Source organism: Uloborus diversus, chromosome 8 (genome assembly GCF_026930045.1).
Source record: "Uloborus diversus isolate 005 chromosome 8, Udiv.v.3.1, whole genome shotgun sequence".
Classification (NCBI taxonomy): Eukaryota; Metazoa; Arthropoda; class Arachnida; order Araneae; family Uloboridae; genus Uloborus; species Uloborus diversus.
In genome coordinates, this window is record NC_072738.1 from 38,751,596 (window position 1) to 38,764,207 (window position 12,612).

The following is a 12,612-nucleotide window of genomic DNA, read 5'->3' on the forward strand; positions in this document are numbered from 1 at the left end:
TAAATTGAAACGTCCAATTTAAACATCTCGTACTTCGTTTTTTCAGCTGCGATGCGAAATTCGCAGTGTTTTGTTTACTTTTTTAGTGTTGCCAACCTTTTAATTGAAAATCGGTAATTTTTCAACGTCAGATTATGGTTGCGTTCGACGAAACTCACCGGTCAACCGGTAAGTAACTGGTTACTAACCAAATCGTTCTATTATCAACCGGTTACCACGGCGGTTACCATTCTAAGCAGTTGATTGGTTGATTGGAGCACGTGATCATTAGCTGTCACGTGATTAACTAACCGGTCGCTCTCGGTCGAGCTCGTCGAACGCAACCTATTTAGAAAAGACTCAGAAACTTTGAATGATAGATTTACTAACCATGGCCCCACTAACTTCGACTACTTTTACTCACAGAGGTTGCGTTCGACAAACCTCACCGGTCTACCGATAAGTAACCGGTTACAAACCGCAGCGTTCTATCATCTATCGGTTACCTCACCGGCTACCATTTTTAGCTGTTGATTGGTTGATTGGAGCACGTGATCATTAGTTGTCACGTGATTAACTAACCGGTCGCTCTCGGTCAAGCTCGTCGAACGCACTCAGATGTCAGATATGGCAGCAAGAACGTGAGTTATGGTTCCTTCGCGTTCATTGTTTACATCACAATTTTCTTACATGTGTACGTGAAAATTTCTCATCATATCAACAGTAAAAGTTTTGAATCGTAAATAGGAATCCCTTTCAAATCGATTTTCGATAACAAGTGTTTCTTGTGTAATTTAAGACATCTAATCTCCAATTAAAGTATAAAAAAGTTTAACGTCAAGCTGTTCGGAACGTTGAATGCCATGTTTCACGAACGCCTCTTTATTGTTCTCACAAACTGTCCTTAAAAGGACTAATACCTCTTTGAACTTTCCTATATTTATCTGTTTCCTTAATTTTTCTTATATCCAAATGAGAAAAGAGATTTGAACTATTAGTTGAAAATAAATTGTGCAACTACCGTTTCGATGACTTATAAAATAAGTTCTATGCAGCCTATGAAAATTCAAACAGATAACTTGAAAATTGAAAACATTTAAAAAAAAAATTTTTGTGGGGGGGGGGGGTGTGTGATTAGAATGACTGGAATCGTCCCTCCTCCCCGGAAAGATAGAGTAAGTCGATCTGTCATGCTTCTAGTTTTTGCCCTTAAAAGGAAAGAAAACCCTTCAATGTCTTGTAGCGCCATCATACAGCCTCGAAGGTAGCAAAATGCGTGCATGCAAGTAGTTAGCAGCTTTGACTTTCTCTTTGTTTATCTATTCTCTTAACACCAAAAGTGAGAACTAATGAAAAGTTGTGTTTTTTTCCTGAAGGCTAAAGCAGTTTATATTAACAAAGCTTGCTTTTGCTTACAAAGTGTACTAAACACAAATCTTTTGTCTCTCTCCCACCATCCCTGTGGAAGATTTTAAAATGATGGACCTGTGGGTACTGTCCCTAATATTCACACTCTGAGGTATCCATTAACTCTTTCCCGCTCGTTCCCTTGAAATTGTCGTGCAGGGGTTTTGACTTCCATTTCTCGCTCCCGTGATATTGCCGTGCTGGGGTGTGCAATATTAACCCGACGAAACTATTAAAACCAATTCATTTATTTTGCCCGGAATACATTTTATTTCTCTCTTTATACACTAGATGGCAGCAACAGTCCATTTTAAATGTGATTGCAGAGATGAAGAAAGGAAATTTGGTACTAACTTACCAGATTGTGACGTTAGCCTCTGTATCTCAAGCTTTGAAATTTAACACACAAGAAAAATTTACTTATCTTTATTTATATTACACAAAATATTAATAAAATTCTTTTTTAATGTTTAAAAGACGTATTTCTTAAATTTTCACTGTTTGCTTGGGCTTGCTTTTTGACTTTTCGTAAAATTTTAAATTTTTTTAAAATTTCAATCTAAAAATATTAAAAATTTAATGCACGTGTTGTTCATACACTTATTTTTATATTACTTTCTTAAATAAAAAAAATAGACATTTTTATGACCGTTTTCTGGAAAATGGTCCGATCGTTAAGTGGTTAATAAAAAAATTCATCATTATATGTGAGAGAAAAACCTTTGCATTGATCTGAAAATGAATACAATTTAGATATATAAACTGCCAGAAGATATTCTGTGTCTCATTTAGTTAAAAATTACTTTGTTTCAAAAGTGCCTCATTTAAAAATGAAAGTTATAATGTCTTAACTTAATTTTGCTGATCTTTTTCAGGCAGCTTACCATCATCCTATGAATTTCTATTCCAATGACATTTTGTCCATGTTTTATATGAAAATAGATGGAAAATATAAGAGGTATGTTGTATATCTCAGGTATTGTAAGAACAGTGAAGTCTTAATTAATTCTGAAATAGTAAAAAGACAACCACTCACTTGGTCTTGACAATTTTCGAAGGATAACTATCTCAGTGGAACGTTGAATGTTTATTAAATTTGTCATAGAGTTTAAATTTTTTTAAAAATATTGTAAGTTTCAGTGGCGAAGCAAGGGGGGGGGGGTGAAAACACCCCCCAGAGCCATTGGTTTGAACATAAATTCAAATTTTAATATGGTAGTTAATGCATATGAAAAATCTGTTTTGATCAAAAAACTCCCTTCAGAAGGTATTTCTGACTGCGCTGGTGGCAATTTTCAATATGCTACTTCAGAGCTTATGGTTCTCAAATAGTTAAAAAGAGAGGAGAGTTTGTTCTGAGCTTAACATGTAGTGGAGATCAAATTTTTCTCAAGGAGAAAAACTAGCAATATTTTTTTCATATTTGAGCATTTTTTTGTAATATTTCTTTTGCTTTCACTGTTATGCTTTGTGCTAACTTTGTATTTGTTCATGATTGCTTACTTTCATTCCACTAAAATTACCTAAATACTCTTAAAACTCAATAAAGATAATAAATCCTCTTGAGCTGATAAAGTCTTAAATGAACCCTTCCACAGGCAGGAGTCTTGCTCTCAAATTATTTTCAAGGAGGAGACCTAGAAATTTTGGTGTGAGACCCTCTATCTTATCCTGAATTTTATCCCCTAATATGTGCCTCCCCCCCCCACATACGTAAAAAAAGATATTTTATCTATATTTTATTTTTATTGCAAGCTAAATTGTGATAAAATTTTCTGCTTTTCAGAAATTCAAGAACCAGTAAAGATGAAAATGGAATTTGATGATGAAGCAGTAGAGGACGAAAATCTCAATAATCACATTGATTTTCCACCAGAAGTTCAGAATGCTATTGAGCAGGTAAAATACATGGTGTCTATAAAAGAACTCAGGGTTTTAAAAATTTATATCTTATTAACTATAGGAGATAGCAAAATGTAGTTTCTCTGAAACGAGTGGCTCATCAAGTTTTGCTCATACCAATTGGAAACGTTTTCCAGTCTCCATATATTCCAACTCAACAACAGATGGATTGGAAGGGAAGGACCTGTTCCAGGGCCCCCCAAGAGCTCTGATATGACTCCCTTGGACTTTTTTCTCCTGGGGGCATATCAAGAATCTGGTGTATGCGGAGAAAATTTGTAATGTTTGCCACCTCTGGGAACGAATAATCAATTGTGTGGCAACCATCCCCCCAGACATGCTGGCCAGGGCACAGAAAGAGATGGAATACCCTTATGATTTGTGCTGTGCCACTAACAGAGTTCATATTGAACTTCATTTAAATTGTTTAAAAAAACTTGGAAAATATGACCTTTCCAATCATGTATAAAACATTTATATAAATTTTTTACTTCATTAAAATGCTTTGCCTCAAAACCCCAGAGTTCTTTTATAGACACCTTGTATATATACTTTTTGGGTACCACCCGTGCTTACTATTGCTTAGTAATTCTTGGAACTGTAAGCAGTTCCAATTGGATTGCATTACAATTTGAACTCATGCATTTGCTCCCCAGATACCTAGTTACTGTACGTGCATTCTACTGTACAGGGTTTGTCCAGTAAGTAATAGAACTGAGTCGATTTAAAAAAAAATTATTGAGCCAATTGTTACAATTCTTTAAAAACTTCCAAAATAGGCTCCTTCTGTGTCGCTGCAGCGCCGCCATCGCGATTTCCAGGCATCGAAGGCGTCACGGTAGGCATTTTCCGGAATAGCCTTGAGAGCCGCGGTGAATGCTGCTTGGATCCCCTCTGTCATCTCAAAATGCTTCCCTTTCATCGGCCTTTTCAGGCGAAGAAACAAAAAAAAGTCCGGGGGGGGGGCACATCTGGGCTGTAGGGCGGCTGCGGAAGTGTTGGGATGCTGGCCTTGGTCAGGCAATTTCTGATCGTCAATGAGCACTTTTGGAACCAACTTCGTGCATGTTCAAATGCACCGTCACAATGTCATGATCCACAGATTTTGGTAAATTTAACATTTGGGCAATTAAACAATTACTTAGTTGATGGTCTGAGTTCAAAACTTAGCGCATATGAGTCACATTGCCGGTGTTTGTCGAATTTGAAGGTCTTCCAGCACAGTCTTCATCCGCGACCTCTTCCCGGCCCGCCAAAAGGCCTGGTGCCACCGAAACACACCACTTCTTGCTAAAGCAACATCTGGGTAAGCCTGCTTGATCATATCAAACGTCTCTGTCGCATATTTTACCGAGTTTCACACAGAATTTAATCGCGTACATCTGCTCTAACGAACGCTGCACTTTCGGCATGCTCCACTCACAGAAACACATCGCGCGAAAATGCCTGTCCTGACTCTCCAGATGCTCGGAGACAACTGACTAGCCGCTCGTTCGTTATTTAGGAACGCCCTCTCCCGAATCCAATCGGCGCATGCAGGCTCCGAAGTACAGTCGCTGCGGAAGAAAATCAGTCCCATTACTTTCCGGACAAACCCTGTATCCTTGTACATTGCTTTTCATCTGACCACTAGTTGAATTCAAACTCACACTAAGACTGAAAAAAATTTCTTTCAAATTAAAATGTTTTCTGTACTTAAATATATTGTGCGTTGGTGGGAGGAGGAAATATAAAAAGGAGTTTTTTGAAATTGAAGTCTTAAAAATGTGATGAAGAGATGAGATTCGGAAGCTCTATCCTAAAAATTTCCCTTAAAGTTCTAAGTGCTCAATGTTATATAACCTTTGAAGATGTTAGAGAGGAGGGTTCAGGCTATGTTTGATTAGTTATTTGGTGTACATTTTCTAATTGTAAGAATGCTGCAAAATATACCTATTTACAGTGCTGTAGTGATCAGGGAAAGCCATTCCCCAAAATACTTTGTGTTAAAAAATGCCGCAAATTTTATGTAAATTAGTTTTAAATCACCCTTTAAAAAAAAACAGGTGTTTTTCAAAATTTTGTCTTGCTTTAGGCTTACTCTCTCTTTATATCTCTTTGTAAAATCTTCTGAAATGTAAGGTGTGTTTTAACTAAGCTTTTTTAAATTCTGCTTATGAATGAAACCCTTTTGATGAAACTACGATAACTTTCAGAGCTATTAGCCAGCCTTGCCCTTTAATGACAAATCGAAGAGGCTTATTGATTGTATTATTTCAAGGTGTATTTGTTAAAATTCATGACAAGTTTCAAGTAGAAAGCTTACCATAGATGTATTTCGTTTAGGTGAAGTTAATTTTACTATTCAAAGTATGTGTTGGCCCATAAACCAATATCATAACGATGTGATTTTGTAAATTTTTTAAAATTTTCTACCGATGGTTATGATTTGTTTCTCATAAATTAATATTTTCGATTTAAAAGATCTGTTTGATTTTCAGGTTTTACCAAGTACAGATCCTTTAGATCATCCTGATTTCAATGCAGTCGATTACATAAATAAATTATTCCCCACAGAGCAGTCATTGTCTAATATTGATGAAGTTACAGGAAGAATGAAATTCAAAATCAGGTATGATTTATTATCAGATCAATCAGTTTAAATGCATGTATCCAATACTTTTCACTTTTTATTTTAAGTTTGAAAGTAATTAAACCCTGTTTACAGAGGCAGCATTTCAGCGTTTCATTTGGGGGGTCAAGTTTCTTTAATATGTATTACCACAGTACGGTCCCAAACACACATTAGCTAACAGGAAGTGGTCAAAAAATCGGTTTAATATGAATAAAAATTAGTGTTTAGAAACAAATAAAATTTTGATTCACTTTCTAATAAGTTATCGTACAAAACATCTCGATACTAAAGTTTTTATACCTTTTGGAAAAGTTTTAGTGCACGATTTTTGAAATTCGGAAGAGCAGGGAATCCTGTTACTAATCTATTAGTGCCCACTGCCGCGCTGTTTTGCCACTACAGCCAAATAGATTTTTTTTTGCCCATTGTGCTTCGAAAATAAGTCTTTAATCTCCTGAGACAAAAAAATCTTTCTCTACTAGCTGAGCTAATTGAAATAGTTAAAAAACAATTAAAGTAACAAAGTTATGTATGAAAACGCTTTTTATATCTTGCTCTTCAAAATCACCCAGGCAGCTTCAAAAATTGTGAGGAGCTTAATTTTTCATCATTGAATAATCTAGTCTCCTGGGCGCTCTCAGCATCAATGAGACGTCATCTGCCTCCAGCTCTGTTATTCACTATTCCAGACTGATGAGTCCATTACAAGGACAAACTGCAGTCTCTGGATGTGATAACCAGTTTTTAGGTATATTGCTTGTAACTTTTCCTGCCTCATGCTTAAATTTTTACTTATAATTGAAACATTTTATTTTTCGTTTTCAAAATCCAATCCAGATAATTTAGAGCCAACCATACAAAAAAATAATTATAATCAAATCTTGTGTTAATTTCATTCAAAACTGAATCTATTACTTCATACAAAATATTGAAAAATCAATGTTTGACTTCACATCATCATGTGGATTTTTGTCACTTTTTTTTTTTTTTTTTTTTTGCGCCTTTTTAAAAGTGGCTCGGAGGAAGAATTTTTTTTGAAAAGTTTCACGATTTATTGAAGTATACATCTATGTAAAATCCATTTTCAGTTTTAATTGTAGACTAGCTTTTACCCGCGGCTTCACTCACATTGATGTAGTTTTTTTTCAATCGATTCAAGTTAACGATCAACACAGGCAGAGGTCAAATAGTTACCAAAAAATGGTTTGTCTCCAGTTTCGCTGACATTTCAAATTGCCTGCCCCTTTAAATGTATCAAAAGGTATGATTAAAACTGAACTTCTGGGGGAAGGGGGGTAAATGAAATGTCGGCGAAACTGGGAAGACATCCAAAAAATCACACAAAATAAATCACGAAAACGTTCAGGAGTTCTAAAGAAGTTAGTTTGGATAATTCTCAAAAATTCCAATTCGTATGAGGTCAACTATTCTTAAATAAAGTGAAACAGTTTCGTTATAATCCCGATCTCCATCAAATAATATCCAGCACTACACCGGCTATCTAAATTATTGTATAATGTATAGCTTCTTACCGGAGATATCGTCCCAAAATAGGGTCAATAATCACTACAAATTCTGATTCTAATAATGTCCCTTTAGTGTGAGAATATCAAACCTTTAAAATCCCCATTAGAAGGAAATCAACTGTTTCTAAATAACGTAAACGATCCTGATTACAATGGCAAAAAGTTCAGAGTGAAAATACCATTAAAATCAGAGTAAGGACAACAGTTTTTTTTAAAGTTCCCATTTAAATGAGGACAATAGTACAAAAAACTTCTCATTTCGCAAAAGAGAAAAATTACCAAAAGTCTCTATTAGAATGGTCTCTATCAGCGTTTTCAAATAACATTTCCCTCTGATGATCTCAGTCGTGATTATTTCTAAAAATCTTCATCAGTACAGGTCCGATAGGATAAAAAACAAATAAAAAACAAAATGAGAGAAAAAAGAAAGAACAATATTCTCCATTGTCGCCATTAAAATAGGGACGTTAATTCCACGAAATCCTAATTAGCATCATTAGCCCTTAAAAACACACACACACAAAAAAAAGAAAATGAAAAGTTTCATAAAAAATTTAAATAGTTCACCAGTGCACTAACATAGTCGCCTGGTAAGACTGGAGATAAAAAATGAATTTGGTAGATTAATTTACATTTTAATAGTAGTTTTAATGTTATTTAAGAGTGTAGTTACACTAATTTGGCGGATTAATTTTAACTTCAATACCTCATGGTATTTAATGATCTTTTTACCAAAATTAATTTGGCGGAATTTTTACATTTTAATACAACTTTTGTAATGACTGTAGCGCCAAGATTTTTGAACACTCGTCGCGAACACGTTATTATAACCCTTCCTATCAAATACGTTTTTAAAATGTCATCTTGTTTAGTTTCATTTTAAATTTTTGCAATTAAAAGCAGCGTTAAAATGTAAAATAATAAATCCAAATCCATTATTAATCGCCAAAGGACCACAGTACCATACATTCGCCAGAGACTTGCCAAGTTTATGAAACTGCGTAAAATGTTTGGTTAATCTTTATTCATAAGATATGATTTTTAATTCTGAACAGAAGATGCTATAAAGAAAATGTTTTGCATGCATTCGGCCCTTTCTGGCGGAAAAAAAAAAATCTTTCTTCGACGGTAACTGGGGGTAGGGGTGCAGACTGTATTTCATAACGTTATTTCGTTACCAGATAGTTGTATGTAGCAAAAATACCCGGCGTTGCTTGGGTCTGTAATAATTATGAGGAACAATCGCTACTTTTATTCGTTCTCTGCTTTAACTGAAATAACTCAAACACACCTCTTTGACGTGATTAAAAATAGAGCTTCTTCCTAACTCGTAAAAGTAAAATGGCAATAAGTATGAAGAACAAAACAGTACTCTTTTAGAAACGAAAAAACGATACTTAAGCATATACAAATTTGAGGAATTTCTAAAATATGAAATTAAACTTCACTTGTTTAAAAAGATTTATCTTTTTTTTTTCTTTTTCGAACATAATCTAAAACCTTCTCTATATTGCTGTTGAAGTACAAACTTTTAAAAAACGTAGACGCCCGTAATCCCTTACTGCGATTTAAAATGTTATTAAATTTACATTAACCGTATTGGGATACCTTAAATGAGGCTCTCCTTCCCTTTGTAAAACTGTGTGTTACTAATTTTCATCGAAGAGATAGTGTCGCCAAATACTGAGATACTTCTGGTGATTATAAAATGTTGCTACCCGAAATGTTTCCAATAAATAGTAAAAATTTGACCATTTTTTGAAATCAGACGCAAAGACAAATTAATGGAAGTTTTTGTGCTGTTTATGGATTTGCTTGATTTAGTTGGCGAATAATTTTACGTGTTAACAAATTTAAAGAAAGGAATATTAAAGAAATGGCGATATTTGGTTACATGATGAAAACCGAGAAACAGTATTGCGTACTCTTTAGCTTCACAAACAGCGACAGTTGAAAAGATTGCCAAATGCCTTAGCTATTGAAATGATTCCACAAAAAAAGTTTGGCTAGATTCCTGCTGATCGATTAAATACCCAATCAACACAAATAAATAAAAAAAAAAACGCATTAATTGCCTCAAAGTTGCATTAAAATGGAAAATAATCAGCCAAATCCATTTATTATTTTCCAATCTTGTGCAAAAATCTTATTTCAAGATTTGATTTGAGAAAAGCCTTGAACAGTCACGAAAAGCAAAGATAGTCAACAATACAACAATTATCGCTATCGACAGGGAGTTGAGATGATACATTAAGTACTTTTCTCCGCACACACCCCACCTCTTAGCCGTAGGCCTTAGGCTTGAATTGAGGAAAGCCTTCGAACATGGAACTAAAAAGCTCATAACTCGTTTTTTGTTCTACTTAAAAATTTCGAATAGGTGCCATCTTCAGCAGAAAAATTAGAGCTTTCGATGAACATATAATGTAAATATGTGCAAGTATTTTTTCATCCCCAAATTAGAGAATTTATACGAAAATTGTGTTTTATTGCCCCCTAAGGGGGTTTTGCCCCCCCCCCCCCCCATAACGGTACGAAAACTACCCTATGTGTTATTCTGATGCATAAGCTATATTATTGTAAAATTTCATCGAAATCCGTTCAGTAGTTTTTGCGTGAAAGAGTAACAAACATCCATACATCCATACAGACAAACTTTCGCATATCTAATAGTAGTAAGTTTGAACTATAGTAGTATGGTGCACAGATCAATTGAACTGTGGTTTGAATAGTCCGAAAATTAAACGTAGCGGAATCAAGATGTTTTGATAGAGTAAAGCATTTCTCAAAAACTTTCTTCAATACAAATTGAATAAAAATTCAAACGAAGACATACATGAAAAAGGGCATGAGGTTTTTCGCCATTGAAAGAATCGTTATGCAATCATTCTTCCAGTCGTCAAATCACTGCTTTGAAGTTATAAAGAAATCTTTTTATGGTTTTAACTCTTGAAGACCATCTTGTGTCACTTCGAGATTGCATAATTATAGAGCCCAATAAAAGGTATTTGTTGATATATATATATTTTTTCAATAATCACATACATTTTTAAGAAGTTTCTATGAAAGCACATAATGCATTGAGCAGCTGAAACGTGTTTCTAGCAGAAGAAAGCAATGAACACTCATTAAATAAATATACACTAGGGTGGAACGAAAAAAACAAAGTTTTTATTTTCGAATTGTAATAGTGCAGAAAAGTTGCGATTGATGAAGAATTACAAAACAAAACAAAAATTTTAAAAATCGGATAATATCTTCCGATTCCGCAACGAGCCTAAAATTTGAAAAAATGGAAAATTTCATGTGTTTTTAGCGATTTTTTAAAAACTTTGCTCTAACGTTTCTTTTTAATACTCTAAGAGGGAAAAGTTACGATTGCTGAAGCCTTCAGAAATTTAAAAAAACATATTGAAATCAAATAATACCTTCTGATCCAGGAACAAGCATGAAAAGTAAAAAAAAAAGGAGAATTTCATCTTTTCTTATAGTGATTAAAAATTAAATTGTTCTTCTTGTTTTTTTGTTCCGGTGTTACAGGGAAAAGCCTTTTAAAAAACACTATATTACACATAAACATTAATTTATTTCTTGACTTTTAAGGTATCTTCTAAACATGCAAAACTACCATTCTTTACAACAATGAAACATTTTCAAATAATAGAAAGTTATAAAATATTTACCAAATTTACAATCCAGTATACAAGTCTTATTATTTTAAGTGTTACTTGTTAAAGCTAATTTATAATCAGATTTTTTGGAAAATTCGGGCATAATTGACCTAGATTTCAATGTTGCTCTTATGTAGTCATCTCTTGATTTAAATCCACACAATTCGAGTGAAGCCTCCGTCACAAGCTTCACACACCTTTCGACAGCTTGCGTATGGCAGGGGAATAGTTTTATATCCCAGTCGGGTATAGTGCCTGTTGCAATAAGATTTTCAATGTCTTTGTTAGGAACTTTTCGAAGAAAAGGTGGAGAAGATAACTTTGTCGTGTTCCAATTAATAATCTCTGTGTAATCTTCTACTTCGAAATTTAGAGATGGAATGACAAAGTTTCTAATGCTTTTGCCTTTAGAAACAGACTTCCTGGCTTTTAAGACGTTTTTAAACGCTAGTTCTCTTATGTGCCTCCTTTCATCAAAGATTATCGCCATTAATAAGTTTTCGGGATGCGCAAAGAAAGAGTTTCTTTCAATGACAGGGTAAACAACTTGTTTTAGATTGTCAGGTAAGTATCGACAGGTTTGAATTGTTCTGTAAACATGAATGGCACCGTCTGTGAAATTTTTGCAGTTCTTTATTTCAAACCAGACCGGCATGTAACATCTCAAAAAAGTCACTATGTCTTTTAAGTCACCTGATAGGATTGATACACTTACGTACAGTCTAAGGACTCTATTTGCACAAGTGAGCCATCTGGAATGTGAGAGTGGGCCAGGGTCACGATTTGACAAATCATTTGGGCAATTGCCATCCTTTATTGCCTGAGATATATCTAAAAGATATCTTTGATCCTTGCTCAAGCACTTTCTGTTTACATCTGGAATTGTACAGTCAATTGCTTGAAAATCTATTACTGGCAGTTTTTCGCAACCTCTGAGTTGTTCTCCTATTGGTCCAGAAAACGAATTTGGGCCAGTTGCCACCATCCAAATACCGAAAAAGATGGCGAAAAGGCAACTCAATGAAATGTAATAAACAAATAGCCCATTGCAATGGTCGTCCAATATAAATTTCAAATTGACGAATCGCGCCACTTTTCCACCCAGTATTGATTTTAGTACCATCGCAACCTACGATGGCTAAATCATAAAGTGAAATTCTTTGTTCATTTAGATATGAAACAATGCTATTCACTATTTCTTTGGCTGATCCAGAGTTTGGAGACACGTGGCCAATATAAACGGAATCAGGTTCTTTGATAATAGAATAATGCTCTTCTTTCACTGTTCGCCGAAATTGCTTTGATTGAATCTTATCTATATATAAAGTATCATCTTTTCTTCCGTCAAATTAAATACCCCGAACGGAGTCTTGTTTAATGCCACTTTGCAGACCTTTTCTATTTTGGCTCTTTTCTCTCCTAATTTTTTGTCTATCAACAACTTTAGAAGTATCTGTTTCAGTCACTAAGCCAACGTCTTGAAGCACACTGGATGCTATGGCAGCAGTTGCAC

General features: G+C 34.5%; 1 protein-coding gene across 1 annotated transcript in view; it reads left to right on the forward strand.

The window, feature by feature from the left end:
- Positions 1-613: 613 nt before the first annotated feature.
- LOC129227328 (vacuolar protein sorting-associated protein 53 homolog) overlaps positions 614-12,612 on the forward strand; it is a gene marked incomplete at its 3' end in the record, with an annotated part of 52,667 nt that continues 40,668 nt past the window's right edge. Inside the window, 4 exon segments of the mRNA XM_054861872.1 lie at positions 614-673; positions 2,262-2,344; positions 3,173-3,285; positions 5,769-5,899. Coding sequence (XP_054717847.1) covers positions 2,329-2,344; positions 3,173-3,285; positions 5,769-5,899 — 260 coding nt within the window.